The sequence below is a fragment of the Hyla sarda genome, chromosome 11, assembly GCF_029499605.1.
Source record: "Hyla sarda isolate aHylSar1 chromosome 11, aHylSar1.hap1, whole genome shotgun sequence".
NCBI lineage: Eukaryota > Metazoa > Chordata > Amphibia > Anura > Hylidae > Hyla > Hyla sarda.
The window spans coordinates 60,167,403-60,189,760 of NC_079199.1; the positions used below are offsets into that span (position 1 = coordinate 60,167,403).

The 22,358-nt window shown below is 40.8% G+C and overlaps 1 protein-coding gene across 4 annotated transcripts in view; it reads left to right on the forward strand.

Annotated features, from left to right (window-relative positions):
• The window catches only part of GREM1 (gremlin 1, DAN family BMP antagonist), a 52,418-nt gene extending 30,356 nt beyond the window's left edge, over window positions 1-22,062 (forward strand). For 2 of the 4 annotated variants that reach the window (XM_056545937.1, XM_056545939.1), the window contains exon 2: window positions 21,057-22,062. In XM_056545937.1, coding sequence (XP_056401912.1) covers window positions 21,058-21,597 — 540 coding nt within the window. In that variant the 5' untranslated portion in view covers window position 21,057 and the 3' untranslated portion in view covers window positions 21,598-22,062. Of the gene's footprint in view, window positions 1-19,930; window positions 20,062-20,288; window positions 20,491-21,056 lie in introns of those variants that run through there. The other 2 variants (XM_056545938.1, XM_056545936.1) reach the window with 2 other exon arrangements.
• Window positions 22,063-22,358: the final 296 nt, after the last annotated feature.

Consider the following 22,358-nt stretch of genomic DNA (forward strand, 5'->3'; position numbering starts at 1 on the left):
AGCCTCGTGACAGTATTTCTCTACACAATGCACTTTGAATAAGAAAATGCATCACAACTACATGTAATGTGAACTGACCTCAACCCAGAATTTAATGAGCCTCACCTATGCTTGCCACAGATAAAACAGGTAAAATGAGGCATACACAAGAACTTCTACATTATTCTCAATAATTAATATGTAAGGACAATCTGTTTTCCTTAGTCCTAACAGTAGCACAGATGGGGATAAATATCCTCCCCCCTGTGGACTGGTATAATGGTGGAATGTTAATGAGCCCAACTACCAAAATAAACAACTAATTACACCTATAAAGGGAAAGATCATCCCCCAGCCCACTGTTTTATAACAAGAAACTGCTACAACTAGGGTGGGAAATTTCTGTGCTGCTGTGAGGTTGAAGGGAAAACAAATTATCGTTGGAAATTAAAAATTCCCTTACATCCTACCAGCAGCACAGATGAGGTTCAAACAAGAAGCGGACCACATGGGAGGTCTTTACAGTTCACCCAAAGGCCATGAATTCAGACACCCTGACATCTAGCCTATAGTGCAAGATAAAGGTGGACCCAGTGCTCCAGGAGGCTGCTCTGCAGATAAGGTCTAGAGGGAGCAGACTTTATTCAGTGAAGGCGGCAACAGCCCTGGTTGAATGAGTTTGGTCAAAGTCTGGAGGAACAAAATACCATGCAATAAAGGCTTCCCTAGTAGCCTCCTTGATCCACCAACTAATGGTACGTTTGGATGCTTTGCAACCTTTGCGATTACTGTGAAACTGGATGAAGAGATTGTCGTCCTTCATGAAAACATCTAAATTAGATTCAGAGGCAACTGGACACATCCAAGGTATGAAATCTTGTTCTTCGGAGGAGGCAGGATGAGGAGCTAAGACAAGTAAGGAGATCACTTGGTTCAGAGTGGGCATAAATCTCAGAAGGACCCGGTCCTGTAGAAATTTTGTATAGGGTTCACAGGCAGAGAAAGCCTAAAGCTCTCCAATCCTCTTGGCCAATGCTGCTGCTTGCAGAAAGATCAACTTCCAGATGAGACATTTAAAAACTGCCTCCTCCAAAAGTTAAAGCAGGGAAGATGCTAACAAATCCCATTCCAGAATGGCCTTCAGTCTTGTAGGCTAGTCTTTTTGCCTCCTTTCAGGAACCTCTTGACAAGTGGGTCTTGAAAAAAAGGTCTATGAAGACAGGCTGAGATAGCTGACACCTCGACTCTCCTCAGAGAGATAAACCTTTATCCAATCCATCCTTAAGAAACTGCAGGATAGCTAGGAGGAGCAGATCGGCAAATGCCCTCCTTCCTGGAGCATTAAGCAGTAATGATTTTTATAATCCTGGAGTAAGCTTTCTTAGTAGACTCTGCTCTAGAATGTGACAAGGTTCTAAAGACTTACTCTGTTAGCCCTAGAAAGTTCTGCACTCTGCAAAAAGAATGAACAAGTCAATTCTTTCTGTAGAATCTGTTAAAATGCATTTCCCAGTAGTCCTAGCACTGGCTTATTCTGCCAGCATCTGTGGCATGTTTCTACCATGTAAATGGGGCCTTTATAGGGAAGAAGAACATAGTATATTCCACATAGTCAGGTAGATATCCTCCTTGAGGAGACACCATTTCTGGTGCATGAAGATTCAAAGCCCATTAGCACTCCACTGGGCATTCTGGGAAAAAGAATATGCAAGGCAGCTCAATCACACCACCTTCACATCTAGCATTCCCTAAATATCAGCTTTTAGCTCCATTGCCAGGCATGCTTAAATTTACTTTACTGTAGATCTTAAATTTGCTCCAGAATAACAATATTTTCTCATGTTGCTTCTGATCTTCCCCAAACAACCTCAGATTATGTCCCGTTGTTTATGTATTTTGCTTCTCATTAAAAATACTTTCCTCCTGAACCTTATTAAACATTTCACCGTATTTGAAAGTTTCGATCATGTCTCCATTTCTTTCAAACTACACAGATTTTAGTTTTTCCAAATATGTCAAAGGATTTTTGTAGCCATCTTCAGACCTGCCCTATTTTATCCATATCTTTTTGCAGATGAGGTCTTCATAACTTGACCTAATTATTCCCAATGAGGCCTTACTAGAGCTTTATAGAACATTATCATATTTAATGTCATCCATGCCCTGCCTCTTCTTGACAAGGTGCTCCGCCCTCATACTAGACTGTAATGCTGTAATGTATTTTTTGACTTTGTTGATAATGAGTGATGGAGTGGAATATTACTGTAGCATGTGGTATGGTGTAAAGCTTAGGAAACCTGGGCTATATATTATACTATCATGCTTTGTATGATTGTAATTTATTGTATGACTTGTAATGAAGAATGAATGATCAAAAAAACTCTTTCAATGCCATAAAGGGGAGGGGCATAAGCAGTATCACATAAAGCGCAGGCATGCAAAGGGAAGAGAAACGGAATGCAAAAGCTTAATAAAAGAATCAAGCTTCCATTGGTCCAACACCATATGATGTAGTAGGGAAGATTTAGAAATGCCTATTCTGTCTAATATCAGTTTTTCCATAGTGACAAAATGTTTGAGTGGCCAGAATCTCAGGGAGAGTTGGCAGGTCAGTGGATCTCCAGCACTTCGCTATAGCTGATCTAGTTACTGAGAGGTGAAAAGTAATAGTAAGACTAGTATAAGATAGGGACTCCAGACTGAAGGGGGGGAAAAATGGCCCCCTCTGGTCCCCAGGGAGCTTGTTCACCCAGGAGCTTAGTGAGCAAAGTATAAATGTTCTCCCAAAACTGCTGCACCGCCGGACACAATCACCACACAATCGCCACAAGGGAGCCAGTGTCTGCATTGCAGCATCAGCATATCGAGGAAATGTTGGGGTAACTCTCTGCCAATCTCAGTTTGGTAATGCACCACCGATACAGCAGCTTACGGGAGAACTCCAGATGGCCCACACATGGAGACACTCAGGGAGGGTATAAATAGCCAACCATTGTTGGGGTGGGTACCTAAAAGAAAAAAACATTTAGCGGAAAGCTAGTAGTAAGGAAGCACACAAGAAACCTCTTCAACATCTCTATTGAGGACAGCTTCCCTACAATATTTATTACATTTATCTTGTTTTATAGTCTGAAATGGTCTGAATGAGATGGTATAAGCCTTAACTAATGCTCACAGTGGGTCTAAGGACTGAGACCCAACACTATCTTCAGATAGGCCATCAGGGTGTGTATTATGTTCATCAGTTGGCATCACAAAGGAGCCAAAGCACATAGCTGTCAGCTTCTTATTTACACCTTCATATGTGTGAGGTTGCACTAAGAGAACCCATTCTATATCATGGTAATTTATTGGTGTGAACATGGTATTTTATAGTATTTCTATAGCATAATTTTTCTATACTTTATTTTATTTTTATTTTTTTACTATGCATGTTATCCGTTTTAGACAAATTGTCATGTGAGGAGATTGGGACTTTTTAACAATGTACATGAAGAGAACTAAGGACATTTTGTATGTGGCTAAAAAAAGAAACCGAAGATGAATAGAATCCAGACAAGCAATGAGATTGGCTTTATTTACTCTAGAAAAGTGGCGCCTCTAAGGTGATTTAATTAACTTGTATAAATATATGCAGTCTCCGGACAAAGATCTCAGTGGAGCAGTCTAACAGCCCGATAATACGATGATCCTCCGATGAGGGGCTGTATATATTGGGCTTACTTACTAATTGGGGTTGTAGTCATGCTTGATGCCTTAGGGTTAGGACAAACAGTAAGTAATTAGCAAATATATTTCCATGATCTGTGTAGCTGGATCTATGTAAACACAGCAACTGGCTGCAGTCAGTGTATATTGGGAATGAGGCAAATGTATAGACATCTGACCTCTCTAGGGTCAATACAATGTGTTTATACAGTGTGTGTCGTATCATCAAGCACGTCTGCAGATCATGGCTGCTCTCTGTTTTGTCGAATAATTGTTATAGGTATCATCAACCCCTATGTGTATGTCTGTACTGATGTGTACTCGGAATACTGTATTTATGTATCCACATAAAGTTCCCTGTCCTGAAAACAATGGAAATTTTTGCACCACTGGTGCAGATAGATGGGAATTAACAGCGCTGTCCACAACCAAGGAAAGTATTTCTTTTTTTCTTTAGTTCTTTATTAAAACATGTAACGTGTTTCAAGGATGCTCCGTCCTCTTCCTCAGGCAGACATTGATGTCTGAGGAAGAGGACGGAGCGTCCTTGAAACATGTTACATGTTTTAATAAAAAACGAAAGAAAAAATAAATACTTTCCTTGGTTGTGGACAGCGCTGTTAATTCCCATCTATCTGCACAAGTGGTGCAAAAATTTCCATTGTTCCTATTCCCACACTGCATGCGAGGGCGGGTTTAGCTGCAGTCCAAGAGTGAATCCGTCCATTCCAGGATCCACACAACCAGTCGAGGGGGGAAAAAAACCTTCATACTGGTACGAGCGTTGTGCCTCCATTCAGCACAACTGAATGATGTCACGATGCTCCGGCCCCTGTATCACTGGTCATTACGCACGGAGCGAGTCTGCTCTGTGCAGTAATGATAGCGGGATGCCGCAGCCGAGATCCCGGGGGTCCCCAACAGCGGGACCCTGGCAATCTGACATCTTATCCCTATCCTTTAGGATAGGGGATAAGATGTCTAAGGACGTGTCTTTAAGGACGCAGGGTTTTTCAGTTTTTGCACTTTATAGCCCTTTCAATTTTGCACCTAAAATTCCATATTTTGGCTTTTTTGCACCACCAATTCTACTTTTCAGTGACCTTACTCATTGTACCCAAAAATTCATTTTGCAACAAAATTTAAGAAAGAATTACATTTTGTAACTTTTAGGGACTTCCGTTTCTACGCAGTGCATTTTTCGGTAAAAATGACACCTTATCTTGTGTAGGTCCCAACTTTTATAGGTTTAATCTTATCTCTAGAAAAAAATCATAACTACATGCACGAAAATGAATGCGTTAAAAATTGTCATCTTTTGACCACTATACCTTTTTTGCGCGTACGTCATTGACCGTGCGGTTTAATTAACAATATATTTTTATAGTTCAGACATTTCCGCACGTGGCAATATCACATGTTTGTTTTTATTTACAGTTTTTTTTTTATGGGAATATGGGGGTGATTCTTAGCTATTTATTTATTTTTGCTATGTTACAGCCCCCTCTAGGGGCTATAACATGCATTACATTGATTCCTTACATTGATCCTTGGCATAGAACTACATGCAGATGATCAGTGTTATCGGGGCTTGACTTCTGCCTGGATCTATGGCATGGAGAAGTCAATCGCCGATCTGATGCACCTGAGGCAGGTAAGGGACCCTCCTGCTGCGTCGTAGCTGATTTTGACACTGCAATTTCACCGTGGTATTCTCGAACAGCCCGACTGATCTGCAGGGATGCAATTTCTTCAACTTTAGATGTGGCCATCAACTTTGATCGCCGCATCTAAAGGCTTAATAGCGCACGACACAGTGATTGGTGCCGCACGCTATTAGCCCAGGGTCCCGGCTTTCATTAGCCGCCAGGACCGACCCGCTATGATGCGGGGTCACAGTGTGACCCCTGCGTTCTAGACCGGGCGCAGGTCGTACAGATATGCCCTGCATCCTTCAGAGCTTAAACTTCTGGTAAAGTACTTGAACACAACAGTAACAACATTCAGTCCCTGAGTGGGCCAAACACCTGTGCCGCAGGTCTGCCTGAGGAAGTCTGAAGCCACAGGACAGCCTTTGGTGCTGGGACACCACATGTACACACAACCACATGGTCTCCAGGACTTGGACTGAGATGAAAAAGACAAGGAAATATGTATTTCCAACACTTCTTGCTGGTAAGCACACTGACAGGGAAAGAACGGCATGGTGCCTATATTGTTCTCATGTGATTTTTTTTTTTTTTTTTTAACCATATTCTTACACAATAATGTTCACTTAATATCTTTGCATTGTTGTTGGCGTCTTTTTTTTTTTTTTTTTGGTGTGACAACGCATTTTAATCCAATACTGGGATGTTGTTGTTTACCTGCACAAATAGTGACCATGGCTGCAAGTGAATAAATAAGAGTTGCCTGTATTTACTTAGTTAGTTTTAGCAACAAAACTAGGAGTTAGGAAATAATGCAACAAAGTTTGGTTTAATTTTCTTTAAGATCATTATGTTCCACTCATAGCCACGTGTGTGTGTGTATATAGATGTTGGTTCATTGTCTATATGACTAACCTCGATCTCATATGCTAAGCTTTCCCAGATGACTGAGAAGAAATAGGTTTTGCAAGGCATGAATCAGAGTTTATAATCTAGAATGTGGTTGGAAATTAAAATTCCTGGGGTGCCCTTTACACCTGGTTATCTTTTCATCAGACTTTATTTTACCCTAGGCATAATTGTTTCCCCTTTTTCATTTTATTACTAAATAATTTCAACATGAAATGCTTCTTACACACTGAACTATATAACTTCTACTAGCTTGTATGTGTATTGTAATCTACCGCTTAATCAGGGTTTTATTTAACAATCGGTAATAAGATTTGATGGAGTAGCTGCACGTGGAAGGTAACTGCACTGTCCTCGCCTGTAGTGTAATTGGATTTGTAGCTGCAATATGAAAACAAGTGATATTTGACAGAAGGTGGCAGCAAATACTGACAGCAAAACCAGTGAAATGTACAACACCCAGCATTAATGAGTTTAGGATTATGAAGTGGTGTTTTGTTATCACAGAGTAGAGTTTGGGTAGTTGGTTTCCATTTGATAGGTATAGATCATTGTATTAAAAATTTGATTAATTTGTCTAACCTCCTATATACATCTGCTGTTGTTTGTTCATTGAGAACATTTGGCACAATAGTTCATTTAACCCTTAAGGACACAGCCAATTTTATATTAGCATTTTAGTTTTTTTATTTTTCCTCCTTGCCTTCTAAAAATCATAACTTTTATATTTCCATCTACAGACCCATATGAGGCTTGTTTTTTGCATGACCATTTGTACTTTTGTAATGACATCACTCATTTTATCAAAATGTATGACAAGAAAAAAATATAATAAATATAAATATTTGTGTGGGGAAATTAAAAAGAAGACTGCAATTTTGGAAGTTTTCCTTTTCACGCTGTAGACTTTATGGCAAAAATTACATGTTTTCTTTATTATGTGGGTCAATATGATTAAAATTATACCCATGGTTAGATGCTTTTCTATTACTGTACTGCTCTAAAAATAATAATTTTTCTTTACAAAATTATTTCAATTTGCCCTATTTTGACCACCTATAGCTCTCATTTTCCAGTATATGGGGCTTTATGAGGGCAAATTTTTTGCACCTTCATCTTTAGTTTTTATTGATACCACTTTTGCGTATGTGACTTAGTTTTTTTTCTAAATTTTTTTTTGTGATGTGCCAAAAAAAAAGCAGCAATTTTGGACTTTTTTTTTTTTTTTTTTTAAAACATTCACGCAGTTCACCGTACTAGATCATTAACATTATATTATGAAAGTTCAGATAATTAGGTTTAAATTAATGTGTTTTTTTTAAATGCTTTTTGGGGTAAAATAGGGCCATTTTTTTTTATTGGGGGAAGGGCTTTTTCAAATTTTAAAAACTTTTTTTTACTTTTGTATACTTTTTATGTCCCTACAGGGGAAATTTTAGCAATATTTAGATTGCAGATACTGATCAGTGCTATGTTATCGGCGATCTAAGAAGATGCCTGGAGGACAGACTGAGGCAGGTATGGGGACCTCCGTCCGCCATTATGGATGATCGAATCATCTATTCCAAGTGCTGCATGCCGCAGATGCCATGATCAAAATTAATCATGGCATCTGAGGGATTAATGACGGACATCAGCGCGATTGCTGATGTCTGCCATTACTGGTGGGCCCTTGGCTGCTGATGGCAGCCTGGACAGTCCGTGCATGATGCGAGCACCACTCCGGTGTTTGCGTCATGTATAGGACGTAAATGTACGTCCTAGAGTGTTAAGTACCAGGGCACCAGTACTTAAGCAACAATTAAAATTGTAAATAAAAATGTCTGCTCTACCCCTATGTTGTGAAATCATATTTGGAGTCCACCCTTTAACCCCGACTGACCAAATTCAGTATACTGAGACCATTATTAATATAAAAGGGGACAAAAAATACTGCCATGCCATGAATACCGCATACTGAATAATACCACCATACTGTTGCCAAATATCACACCACAACAATCATTCTGTTACTAAATAAAAAAAAAAAACACTATACCCAGACCAACATATCTTTTGTACTGAAATTAGAGAAAATCTCATCTGTGAGTCACTGAATGTACAGTAACTGCACTGCATTCACTTTTATGATCTGCCAACTCCGGAGTCTGTAGTACTGATGTAGTGTAGAGTTTGCAGGTCATGAAAGTGATTTTTTTTTTTTTTTTTTATATCCCTCAGTACCTAATCCTGACCATGTACATTTAATTTAGCGCAGTAGTGTGAATTCCTCTCAAAGGGAGGGGGCTGGGCATCACTGTGCAGGTCTCCACCCCCTCCCTCAGTATGCTGTCTGCTCACATATCCCCTAGCATTAGCAAAACTACAACTCCCAGCTTGTCCTCACTGACAGTAGTAGGGCAAAAGCTGACAGTGGGAGGATTTTCCCTCAGCTGTGAGCCCTGCGCTCACACCTGTCAATCAAGGAAGAGTATCCATGACATAGGTGATGATGCATGGACACAGCAGGACTAGGATGTGTCAAAGCAGGCAGGGGGGGGGCAGTTGTTTGACTGGCTTTTTCAGTATGAAATAATGAAAATGTTCTAATGAAAGCAATTGTAAAACCTATTGGTTTTGCATGCTTTACAACATTATCAAAAGTATTTGTATCTGACAGTGCCCATTTAAGACCATCTTTGATATTTGGGCTCCTCTTTACTTATTACCCCTCATATATATTTGTTAGACTGCAATACAAAAAAAAAAAAAAAAAATCGCTCTTACTGCAGCTTCCATTGCCTTGTTCCCCGACCCCCCCCCCCCCCCCCCCCCCCAACAGCATTTCTTCTCTGAGCTTCAAGTGTACAGGAAGCTCCTGGATTCCTCCTGTAAAGCAATAGAAGAGCGAGCTGCTGGCTATCTTTCTTGTTGTGCCCCGTCTCGCAACTGTAAGTGCCTTTTTAAAAAGGCTTGTAGAGTTAATGGCTGCACACACCCAGGGATCTTGGGCAGGTCCCCCCTTCCCCTACTCTCCTTGTCAGTGCAGGCATCCAAGTCTACAGGAGGATCATTCAGTCCTCTGGTGGGCCAGTCTGACATGGTCAATAACAATGCTTTAAATGCCTAAACAAAAGGTGGGATCAAGAAGACGCCCACAGAAAAAAATCTAGAAACACATCTGTACTCTGGTGCGGAAGCTCTCTTGGCATCCGTTGTAATCCCATCATCCATCCAGAAGAATTGTCTGCTTTATGGTATTACAACTGAATGAGAAGGCTGCAGAGAAACGCAATGATACACGCCTATATGCAAATTCCAAAGTTGTGCTTGGCCTCCACAACCACCAAGGGTTTGGGGCCTAATCACTTTAGTTTACTTGTGATCCTAGTAATACACTATGGAGCGCTTTCTGCTTTTGTTGTAGGTACATATTTGAACTCGGAGACTGGATGCAAACTGAAATGAAAATTAATAAAGAAATGAATATTGGTGACTTAAATTCAATGCTACATTTTTAACATTTTAGGTAACCTCTAACATATGTAAAAATGTCCAAAGGTGTCCATAGCCTTTAAACCAGAAATAGTTTAGACTGGTTTCACACAGCATTTTCCAGAAAAAGTTGCATTTTTTTCTTTCATTTCTGCCACTGGTCTAAAAAGAAAACAACTGTTAGTTGGAAGACAACAGGGAATTATACAATGTAGTATCTGTATTGTACCATATTTTTTCTTTGTGTAAATGTTTGGTTGGTGAATTTTTATTACATTAACATCTCTAAGCCTGTGAAATAGCTCAATATACCTGCTCAGCCAACAGCTTGCTAATGCAGGTCACTGCTGTGGCCAGTGATTGAAGGAGCGGTCATTTCTCCAAATTTCTGATGCAGATACACCAAATCAAAAATCTGTTTTGTGAACAGGGCCATTATAGTGCCCATTTAATATGATCTCCATGGCCCTGCATAGCTTCTCTAATTAAAACATTTGAAGGGGTTATCCAGGATTAGAAAAACATAGCTGTTTTCTCCCAGAAACAGGGTGATATTGTAGCTTTGCTTAAGATGGATTTCTTGTGATCGTCCGGTTGAGGTAAATTTTGGGATCACACTGCAACCCAAAATTTGCTTTGCTTTACCATAATGCAACACACAGGACAATCCAAAGACCTTTGGTCACACAACCCCTGTTGCGGCCAAAATAACTATATGCCACTCAATTGTATTTAGGCTGGGGATAGTCATTTTTCTGCAGCTTTCTTTGCTGTGACACTTTTTTCATGAGACTTGCACCGGACGGTTCAGTCACAGATGTGTTGTGGTTTGGTACAAGGAATGTCTTCGGGAAACTTGTCTGGCATGATGCTCAGCAGTCTGAGAAAGCTTACAATACATATTGTGGCCACCCTGGTTACATAATGTAGAACTATTTTTTTTAATCTTTTATTTTTAACATTGGGAAAATAATATCGAGAGTGATGTCATGGTCATGTAAATGCTTATTGTTATGTTATTTTGATTAATAAGGAATTGTGTATCTGGCTTATAGTGTAGTCTAGACCAATATATGGTTACAGTATCCACTTCCTCATATTGCATTAGAACATGACTTAATGTCTCTACTATGTAAGACATTTAGGAATTTAAGTAAACCCTAGACTCATTATCTAGATTTTATGCCAATCAATGACTTTTCATTAAACGAAAAAAAAAAAAACTCTTACAACTCTGGATTAACTATGGAAAATGGGAGGAAATGCTGAAAGTCAAGAAATATGAATATTTATTAACCTCTTAAGGACCCAGGGTGTATGGATCCTGCTGACAGGTGAGTTCCTCTTCAGCCGCGGTTGGGCCCTTTACAGCAATGCACGTTGCCGTAAAGCGACATGCATTGCTGTAATGGGACCCTGTATACTACAACTTCCAGCATGCCCAGACAGCCCTTGGCATCTGGGCATGCTGGGAGTTGCAGTTTTGCAACATCTGGAGGTCCACAGTTTGGAGACCACTGTGCCCTTCCAGATGTTGCAAAACTGCACATCCTCAGCATGCCCTTACTGTCCAGGCATGCTGGGAGTTGTAGTTCTGTAACATCTGGCCCTTCAGATGTTGCAGAACTACAATTCCCAGCATGCCTGGACAGTTTTGCAACATCAGGAAGGGCACAGATTGGGAACCACTGTATTAGTGGTCTGCAAACTGTAGTCCTCCAGGTGTTGCAAAACTTCAACTCCAAGCATGCTGGGAGTTGTAGTTTGGCAACATCTGGCTCTAAAGATGTTGCTGAACTACTACTTCCAGCATGCCTGAGAATGTTTGGGAGTAGTGGTTTTGCAACAACTGGAGGCACACTGGTTGGGAAACATTGTCTGTTTCCTAACTCAGTGTTTCCCAACCCATGTGCCTCCAGCTGTTGCAAAACTATAACTACCAGCATGCACTGATAGACTGTGCATGCTGGGAGTTGTAGTTTTGCAACAGCTGGAGGTCCCCCCCCCCCCCCCCCTGGAAATGTACAGGGTACATTCACATGGGCAGGGGCTTACAGTGAGTATCGGGGTGCAAGTTTGCGATGCAGCAAATTTTGTGTGGCAGCTCAAACTCTCATCGGGAAACTCGCTGTAACCCCCCGCCCATGTGACTGTACCCTAAAAATACTACACTACACTAACACAAAATAAAATAAAAAGTAAAAAACACTACATATACACATACCCCTACACAGCCCCCCTCCCCAATAAAAATGAAAAACGTCTGGTACGCCACTGTTTCCAAAATGGAGCCCCCAGCTGTTGCAAAACAACAACTCCCAGTATTGCTGGACAGCCGTTGACTGTCCAACCATGCTGGGAGTTCTGCAACAGCTGGAGGCACCCTGTTTGGGAATCACTGGCGTAGAATACCCCTATGTCCACCCCTATGCAAATCCCTAATTCAGGCCTCAAATGCACATGGCGCTCTCACTTTGAAGCCCTGTCGTATTTCAAGGCAACAGTTTAGGGCCACATATGGGGTATCGCCGTACTCGGGAGAAATTGCCTAACAAATTTTGGGGCACTTTTTCTCTTTCACCCCTTATGAAAAGGTGAAGTTGGGGTCTACACAATCATGATAGTGTAAAAAAATTAATTGTTTACACTAACATGCTGGTGTTGCCCTATACTTTTCATTTTGACAAGAGGTAAAAGGGGAAAAAAGCCCCCCAAAATTTGTAATGCAATTTCTCCCGACTATGGAGATACCCCATATATGTGGGCGCAAAGTGCTCTGGGGGCGCACAAGGCCCAGAAGGGAGAGTGCACCATGTACATTTGAGGTGATTTGCACAGGGGTGGCTGGCTGATACAGCGGTTTTGACAAACGCAAGGGGTCTAGTTTCCAAAATGGTATGCCATGTGTTTTTTTTTTTTTTTTTGCTGTTCTGGCCCCATAGGGGCTTCCTAAATGCGACATGCCCCCCCCCCCCCCCCCCCCCGAGCAAAATTTGTTCTCAAAAAGCCAAATATGACTCCTTCTCTTCTGAGCATTGTAGTTCGCCCGTAGTGCACTTCTGGTCAACTTATGGGGTACCTCCATACTCGGAAGAGATGAGGTTTCAAATTTTGGGGGGTATTTTTTGCTATTAACCCTTGCAAAAATGTAAAATTTGGGGGGAAACACACATTTTAGTGAAATTTTATTTTATTTTTTTGCATATGCAAAAGTCACTTAATTCCTTGTTACGTTCCTCACTTAATTCCTTGTTACGTTCCTCAAGGGGTCTTGTTTCCAAAATGGTATGGCATGTTTATTTATTTATTTTTATTTTTTTTGCTGTTCTGGCACTATAGGGGCTTCCTAAATGCAACATGCCCCCCAAAACCATTTCAGAAAAACGTACTCTCCAAAATCCCCTTGTCGCTCCTTCGGCTCTGAGCCCTCTACTGCGCCCGCCGAACACTTTACATAGACATATGAGGTATCTGCTTACTCGAGAGAAATTGGGCTACAAATATAAGCATACATTTTCTCCTTTTACCCCTAGTAAAAATTCAAAAATTGGGTCTACAAGAACATGCGAGTGTAAAAAATGAAGATTGTGAATTTTCTCCTTCACTTTCCTGCTATTCCTGTGAAACACCTAAAGGGTTAAAAGGCTGACCGAATATCATTTTGAATACTTTGGGGGGTGCAGTTTTTATAATGGGGGTCATTTGTGTGGTATTTCTAAGATGAAGACCCTTCAAATCCACTTCAAACCTGAACTGGTCCCTGAAAAATGGTGAGTTTGGAAATTTTGTGAAAAATTGGAAAATTGCTGCTGAACTTTGAAGCATGTTGAAAAATATATATTTTTTGAAAACTATTTGTTTAAAATACATTTTCCAACATGTATCCGATACAGCCTGTATTTAGTCACACTAAATGAACACAGACATCTTTTAAAGGAATATAGCTTTGTTACATCCTGTGAGGGTACATTCACACTTATGCAGATTTGATGCTCAGTATTTTCAGCTGCAGATTTCAATGTAAACTAAATGACTGAGCACAGCTTCTAATCGGCAGTTACAAATCCTGAGCATCAAATCTGCGCAGGATATTGTAAGGAGATTCAGTAGTGCCTGCTTGTTCTTTTGCTATTAAAGTGATACTCCACCCCTAGCATCTTATCCCCTATCTAAAGGATAAGGGATAATTTGTCAGATCGCGGGGGTCCCGCCGCTGGGGACCCCCGGGATCTCCGCTGCAGCACCCCGCTATCATTACTGCACAGAGAAAACACCCCGCCCCCTTAATGCAAGTCTATGGGAGGTGGCGTTATGGCCACCACGCCCCCTCCCATAGACTTGTATTGAGGGAGCGGGCCGTGATGTCATGAGAGGGCAGAGCCATGATGTCACGATGCTCCGGCCCCTGTATTACCCGTCATTACGCACAGAGTGAGTTTGCTCTGTGCAGTAATGATAGCGGGGTGCTGCAGCGGAGATCCCGGGGGTCCCCAGCAGCAGGACCCCCACGATCTGACATCTTATAAGACGCTAGGGGCAGAGTACCCTTTTAAGTCATCTAGAAGATTTCAGAAGTACTAGATATGTGACAGGTTCTTAATTAACTAGCTTTGCTGCATTTAAAAGGAGTTCAGAGAAATATGTCTTATGGCATATCTACTAGATAGGTCATATTAATCAGACTAATGCCCATTCCTATAGATGTGGCTTTACAGGTGCACTCACATTTCTGTTGTCTGTTGGTCATATATAGTATATACGTTGTGTACAGTTATTAGAGGGCTGTAAAAATAGTCTGTACACCCCTGTTGGCTATGTCCAACCCTTTTATATAAAGTACAGCATGGTGTACACTTATGTGCCAGTCTTTTAGATGAGTTCCTCTTGTACACTTTACACTTCAGTATCCAGAGATCTAGGAGAATTTTCTCATTCCATATTTGTGCATTAAGAGCATGTATGCCATCTTTTTCTTATTTACATTAAAGAAAGGTTGTTGAAGGATATAGACTGAGTTATAAAGTTCTTTGAAGCCATATCTTGACAAAGGATCAGTCAGGAAACAAACTCCTAGAGTCAGATTCTGCATATGGCACTGAATTTAGAGGTAATACAGCACTATTATAGACTTAGTGTAATTGTATAAATGGATCTGAAGATGCCTTATTTTCCTATTCTGTGATCTTGAACTATTTAAAGTGACCCATGCCAGCTTTATTAGCCCTGGGATGTAGGAGGCCTATTTTTAAATTATTGGCACACTAGTGCAGATTTCAAATGTACCAAACATATGTTGGTGATGGGAGAGGGATCAGGATTTTTTTTTCAATTTTTCTCAAATACATTTCTACCCTTTGTGCTTGTCTGTAGAACATTAACTAAATATAGGACATTCACCCCATTTTTTTTAATTTTTTTTTTAGATACCTGTTGCATTCAATCCATGAGGTTGTAAGTAGAACTCACAGAAGTTTCTCTGCTCAAACAGCATTTCGAGCATTGTGGGATATCCCAATAATTGCCTCCAGATTCTCTCCGGTTAAAGGGGTACTCCGGTGGAATTTTTTTTAATTTATTTTTTTTAATCACCTGGTGCCATAAAGTTAAACAGATTTGTAAATGACTTCTATTAAAAAATCTTTACCCTTCCAGTACTTTTAAGCAACCTTATGCAACAGAGGAAATTTCTTTTTTGTCTTGTCCAGTGCTCTCTGCTGACACCTGATGCCCATATCAGGAACTGTCCAGAGCAGCATATGTTGGCTATGGGGATTTTCTTCTGCTCTGGACAGTTCCTGATGCGGGCATCAGGTGTCAGCAGAGAGCACTGTGGCCAAGACAAAAAATTAATTCTAAAAGAATTTCCTCTGTAGCATACAGCTGCTAAAAAGTACTGGAAGAGTAAAGATTTTTTAATAGTAATTTACAAATCCGTTTTAACTTCCTGGCACCAGTTAATTTAAAAATATTTAAAAAAAAAAATAGGTTTTCCACCGGAGTACCCCTTTAACCCCTTAAGGACCACAGGTGTATGGGAATTTCCGTCCTCACCGGGCGGGGACCGGACCGCGATGACTGCTGATATCTATCAGCAGGCATGCCATGTCAATGCCGGAGACCCCCTCCCCCCCCCATGTCGGCGATTCTGGGTCATACAGGTCTCTGCTGACCCTGTGTCCCGGAAAATAAGGGGGATCGGGGGTGTCAAAGACACCCCCGGTCCTCCTGAAGGGATAGGAGTTAGCTGGCAGGGGTGCCACCCATCCTACCTCAGAAGTGATCAACCAATAGCAGATTGGGGGCGGGGGGGGTTAACGTTCAGTTCCCCCGCTCTGCCCACCCACTGTAGTCCAGGCAGAGCCGGGGAACCGACTGTGAACGGCACTTTAGCGGTGATGACGTGCAGCAGGCTCCATGGATCTACGGAAGCCGGTGCGCAGTTGCCTAGCAACATCTAGAGGGCTACAGTTTGAGACCACTGGACAGTGATCTCCAAACTGTAGCCCTCCAGATGTGGCAAAACTACAACTCCCATCATGCCCAGACAGCTGTTTGCTGTTTGGGCATGATGGGATTTGTAGTTTTGCAACAGCTGGAGGGCTACAGTTTGGAGATCACTGTGCAGTGGTCTCTACACTGTGGACCTCTAGATCTTGCAAAACTACAACTCCCAGCATGCCTACACAGCAAACAGCTGTCTCGGCATGCTGGGAGTTGTAGTTGCGTACCTCCAGCTGTTGCATAACTACATCTCCCAGCATGCCCTCCTGCAATCAGTACATGCTGGGAGTTGTAGTTTTGCACATTCACACGGGCGGGTTTACAGTGAGTTTTCTGCTTAAAGTTTGAGCTGCGGCAAATTTTCCGCCGCATCGCAAACTCCTAGCGGGAAACTCTCCGTAAACCCGCCCGTGTGAATGTACCCTAAAAATACTACACTAACACATAATAAAGGGTAAAACACTACATATACAGCCCCTTACTCTGCCCCCCCCCCAATAAAAATGAAAAACTTATCATACAGCAGTGTTTCCAAAATGGAGCCTACAGCTGTTGCAAAACAACAACTCCCAGCATTTCCGGACAGCCACTGACTGCCCAGGCATGCTGAGAGTTTAGCAACAGCCGGAGGCACCCTGTTTGGGAATCACTGACTTAGCATACCCCTATGCAATCCCTAACATTGTCCTCAAATGCGCATGGCGCTCTCTAACTTCGGAGCACTGTTGTATTTCAAGGCAACAGTTTAGGGCCACATGTGGGGTATTTCCGTACTCGGGAGAAATTGCGTTACAAATTTTGGGGGGGCATTTTCTCCTTTTACCCCTTATGAAAAGGAAAAGTTGGGGTCTACACCAGCCTGTTAGTGTAAATTTATTTTTTTACTTTAACATGCTGGTGTTGCCTCATACTTTTTATTTTCACAAGCGGCAAAAGGAAAGACCCCCAAAATTTGTAACGCAATTTCTCCTTAGTACGGAAATACCCCATAGGTGGGTGTAAAATGCTCTGCAAATGCACAACAAGGTTCAGGAGTGAGAGTGTACTATGTACATTTGAGACCTAAATTGGTGATTTGCACAGGGGTGGCTGATTTTACAGCAGTTCTGACAAACACAAGAAAATACCCACATGTGACCCCATTTTGGAAACTACACCCCTCATGGAATGTAGCAAGGGGTATAGTGAGCCTTTACACCCCACAGGTGTCTGACAAATTTTTGTTAAAGTTGGATGGGAAAATGGAAAACATTTTCACAAAAATGCTGGTGTTACCCATGGAAAATAGGAAAAAATCCCCCGAAATTTGTAACGCCATTTCTTCTGAGTAGGAACATACCCTATATGTGGATGTAAAGTGCGGGCGAACTACAATGCTCAGAAGAGGAGTGGCATTGATCTTTTGGGTAGAAAATTTGCCCAGAATTGAAGGCCATGTTTGTTTACAAAACCCCCATATTGTCAGAACAATGGACCCCCCCCCCCCCCACATGTGACCACTGTTTGAAAGATCTGTCAAACGCCAGTGGGGTGTAAATACTCACTGCACCCCTTATTACATTCTGTGAGGGATGTAGTTTCCAAGATGGGGTCACATGTGGGGGTGTCCACTGTTCTGGCACCGTGAGGGGCTTTGTAAACTCACATGGCCCCCGACTTCCATTCCGAACAATTTCTCTCTCCAAAAGCTCAATGGCACTCCTCCTCTTCTGAGCATTGTAGTGCGCCAGCAGAGCACTTGACGTCCACACATGGGGTATTTCCATACTCAGAAGAAAATTCCCCCCAAAATTTGTAACACCATTTCTTCTATTACCCCTTGTAAACATTTAAAATTTGGGGAAATAACTGCATTTTAGTGAAATTTTTTATTTTATTTACACATCTGACTTTAACAAAGTCGTCAAACACCTGTGGGGTGTTACGGCTCACTGTACCCCTTGTTACTTTCCTTGAGGGGTGTAGTTTTCAAAATAGTATACCGTGTGTGTGTGTGTATAATATGTATATGTATGTGTATATATGTATGTGTATATATATATATAATATATATATATATATACATATACATATATATATATTATAATTTTTTTTTTTTTTTTTTTTTGCTGTTCTGGCACCATAGGGGCTTCCTAAATGGGACATGCCCCACAAAAACCATTTCAGCAACATTTGCTTTCCAAAAGCCAAATGACTCCTTCTCTTATTGTAGTTCGCCTGCAGAGCATTTAATGTCCTCTAACATGGTGTATTTCCATACTCAGGAGAGTTACACATTTTGGGGGGAATTTTCTCCCTTTACCCTTGGGAAATTTGGGGGAAAAAATGCACTTTAGTAAAAAAAAATTTTTTTTTTTCATTTACACATCTGACTTTAACGAAAAGTCATCAAACACCTGTTAAGGCTCACTGTACTCGTTGTTACATTCCTTGAGGGATGTAGTTTCCAAAATAGTATGCCATCCGAACACTTGACATACACATGAGAGATTTCCTTACTCGAGAGAAATCTGGTTACAAATTTTGGGGGGCTTTTTCTTCTATCACCCCTTGCAGAAATTCAAAAACTGGGTCTACAAGAACATGTTAGTGTAAAAAATGAAGATTTAAAATTTTCTCCTTCACTTTGCTGCTATTCCTGTGAAACACCTAAAGGGTTAACACACTTACTGAATGTCATTTTGAATACTTTGAGGGTGCAGTTTTTATAATGGGGTCATTTGTGAGGGTATTTCTAATATGAAAGCCTTTCAAATCCACTTCAAAACTGAACTGGTCCCTGAAAAATTCAGATTTTGAACATTTTTGGGAAAATTGCTGCTAAACTTTTAAGCCCTCTGATGTCTTCCAAAAACATGTCAACTTTAACGCAAACAAAGTAGACATATTGTATATGTGAATCAATATATCATTTATTTGGTATGTGTATTTTCCTCACAAGCAGAGAGTTTCAAAGTTAGAAAAATGCTAAATTTTAACTTTTTCCATCAAATTTTTGAATTTTTCACCAAGAAATTATGCAAGTATCCACAAAAATTTTCCACTTACATAAAGTAGAATATGTCACAAAAAAATAGTCTTGGAATCAAATTGAAAAGTAAAAGCATCCCAGAGTTATTAATGCTTAAAGTGAAAGTGGTCAGATGTGCAAAAAACGCTCTGGTCCTTAAGGTGAAAATGGGCTTGGTCCTTAAGGGGTTAAAGAAAGTGGGGCAAAATACTAAATATTGAGCTTACTGCATGTACGTTTTGGGGTCTGAACCCTTAGCCTGTCATGAAAACCATGTGCCCCCTTATGCTTTTTTTTTTACAGCTATGCAGACTAATTGAAAAGTGAATGAGAGCCTGCACAGCAGATAGTATATGTTGCAAATGTAGGAATTACCTACCCTACCAGTGAAAAGTATATGTATTGTATATAACAAACGTGTGTGTTTATTTTTTTATTTTATTTTTTATCTAAACATATATATATATATATATATATATATATATATATATATATATATAGTGTTTTTATTTCATAAATTAACAAAAGGAGTTTCATTAATCCCATCTCTCTACCATACCTAACTTTCCTGGTTGCCTGTCAGTGTCTGTTTTCCATGCTCCAGTAAAGACATGCGATGTTGAAGTGTAGCCACTACAGACTGGCTGTGTCATTGACATATCAACACCACCAAGGTCACATGTTGTGTTGAAACGCCATCTCTAGGTCATCACTGGAGCCAGCTGTAGCAGTGACAAGTCAACACTATGTTTTGTCAAGTATACATTGTTGGAGCTGCATCAGTAGGAACTGGCAAGGGTCCAGGAAAGTGTCAGAATGGGAGAAGCAGAGGTATGGTGTGTACTTTTGTTATTTTAGATGATTATCAATTCCCTTTAACAGAATACAACTTTAGGGTAGGGTCACACATTTGATGCTGCAGATACGCTGCCATCAGTCACAGAGCTATGGCAGAGCGAGCTCCCTGCTGCTGCTGCCATAGCTCTGTGTGTCAGTTGGTGACTGCCAGCAGGAAATCACAAGGGGTGCAGTCATGAGGGGACACAAGAGCTATGGCAGCAGCAGGGAGCTCGCTCTGCCGTAGCTCTGATACTGCCCGCATTGCATCTGCAGCATCAAATATGCTGCGGATGCACTCCTGTGTGACCCCACCCTTAAGCTGCATTATTAATTGCTCATGTCACCTGTTAGCCAACAGTTCTCTGCTGACCTCCCTATACACATGAATTTGTGTTCATGTGTTCTCAATGGGGTGGAAAGGTAAGCTGTAGCCAGACTACTCTGGTATTGACTTATACTTCCCAGAATAATAGGATTGGGGGATGGAAATCCAACTTGCCCAACCTTTCTCTCCACTGACACCTTAAAGGGGTATTCCAGAAAAAAAAATCATATTAACTGGTTCCAGAAAGTTAAACAGATTTGTTGTTGTTTTCTGTCTAACAGTGCTCTCTGCTGACATCTGTCTGTCTCAGGAACTGTTCAGAGCATGAGGTTTGCTATGGCGATTTGCTCCTACTCTGGACAGTTCCAGAGACAGAGGTGTCAGCAGAGAACACTGTTGTCACAGAAAAGAACAACTCAACTTCAGCAGCTAAGTACTGGAAGGAAGATTTTTTTTTTTTTTTTTTTTTTTTTAATGGACGTAATTTACAAATCTGTTTAAATTTCTGAAGCCAGTTAAGATATAAATTGTTGCTGGAATACCCCTTTAAATGTGAAAACCTGTGTTATTCAATTTTTTTGTGATTGTATATTTTTATATAATTGTTTAATATGTATCCTAGTTTAAAATACTAAACAATACCCTTTTTTTTATTTTTTAGGATGAACCGTTTGGTCTATTCATTGGGACCCATGTTCCTTCTCTTTGGACTCTTGCTACCAAACATTGAAGGTAATAAAAAAGTTCGTGGATCTCAAGGAGCCATTCCTCCTCCCGACAAAGGACAGCCCAATGACTCTGAACAAGACCAGACAGGGCCAGGGAATCGGGGCAGAGGTAAAGGAAAAGGGCAAGTTGAGGAGGTGCTGGAGTCCAGCCAGGAAGCACTACATATTACTGAAAGAAAGTATCTGAAGAGGGACTGGTGTAAGACACAGCCACTCAAGCAAACCATCCACGAGGAAGGATGCAACAAACGCACCATCCTCAACAGGTTCTGTTATGGGCAATGCAATTCTTTCTACATTCCCCGACATATCCGACGGGAGGAAGGATCCTTCCAGTCCTGCTCATTCTGTAAGCCTAAGAAATTCACTACAATGGTGGTTACACTCAACTGTCCTGAGCTACAGCCACCTACAAAGAAGAAAAGAATAACTCGTGTCAAGCAGTGTCGCTGTATTTCTATAGATCTGGACTAGCATCAAATTGGTTATCCTCTGCAATGGACTACACAATACATCCATACAGCTGGACTGCACCCATGCAGATGGTTTTTTTCATGTGTATAAAGCTACAATATTTGGACTTCAAATAATCTTCTGTCAGAGCTACCTTCAGCCTTCCTAGGGTAACCTAACAAACATTCTGCTCACCAAAGATGGACTGCCTGTCCCAGTAAAGCACAAAGGGCACCCTTACTTGGAGTACAAAAAACAGAGTGCAAGTTTCCATGTATACAATGTGTATATATCTTATTTATTCACACTTACATGTTTGTGATGCACATAAGGGGTAGGATAAAAGTAATTGTGTGTAAAGAATTTTATAACCTGGTTGGTCTAAGCGGGGAGCTGAATGAATCCTGCACATGATCATAGCAGAAAAGCAAATTTGGCTAAACAGTGACTTGACCATTTTCACTAATTGCATTGAGTGAAATAAAATTTCTTTAACTGGTTTAGGCTTTAAAGAAGCTAAACTTGAGTGTTTTGTTATACAAAGAATACCTGTACAAATAGGGATGCCAAGGTTGGTGGGTGAAAAAATCTTGACAGACCGTTGAACACTTTTTAGACTAGATAATATATATATATATATATATATATATATATATATATATATATATATATATATATATATATATATAATTAATAGTCATGGCCGTAAATGTTGGCACCCCTAAAATTTTTCAAGAAAATTAAGTATTTCTCACTGAAAAGCATTGCAGTAACACGTTTTG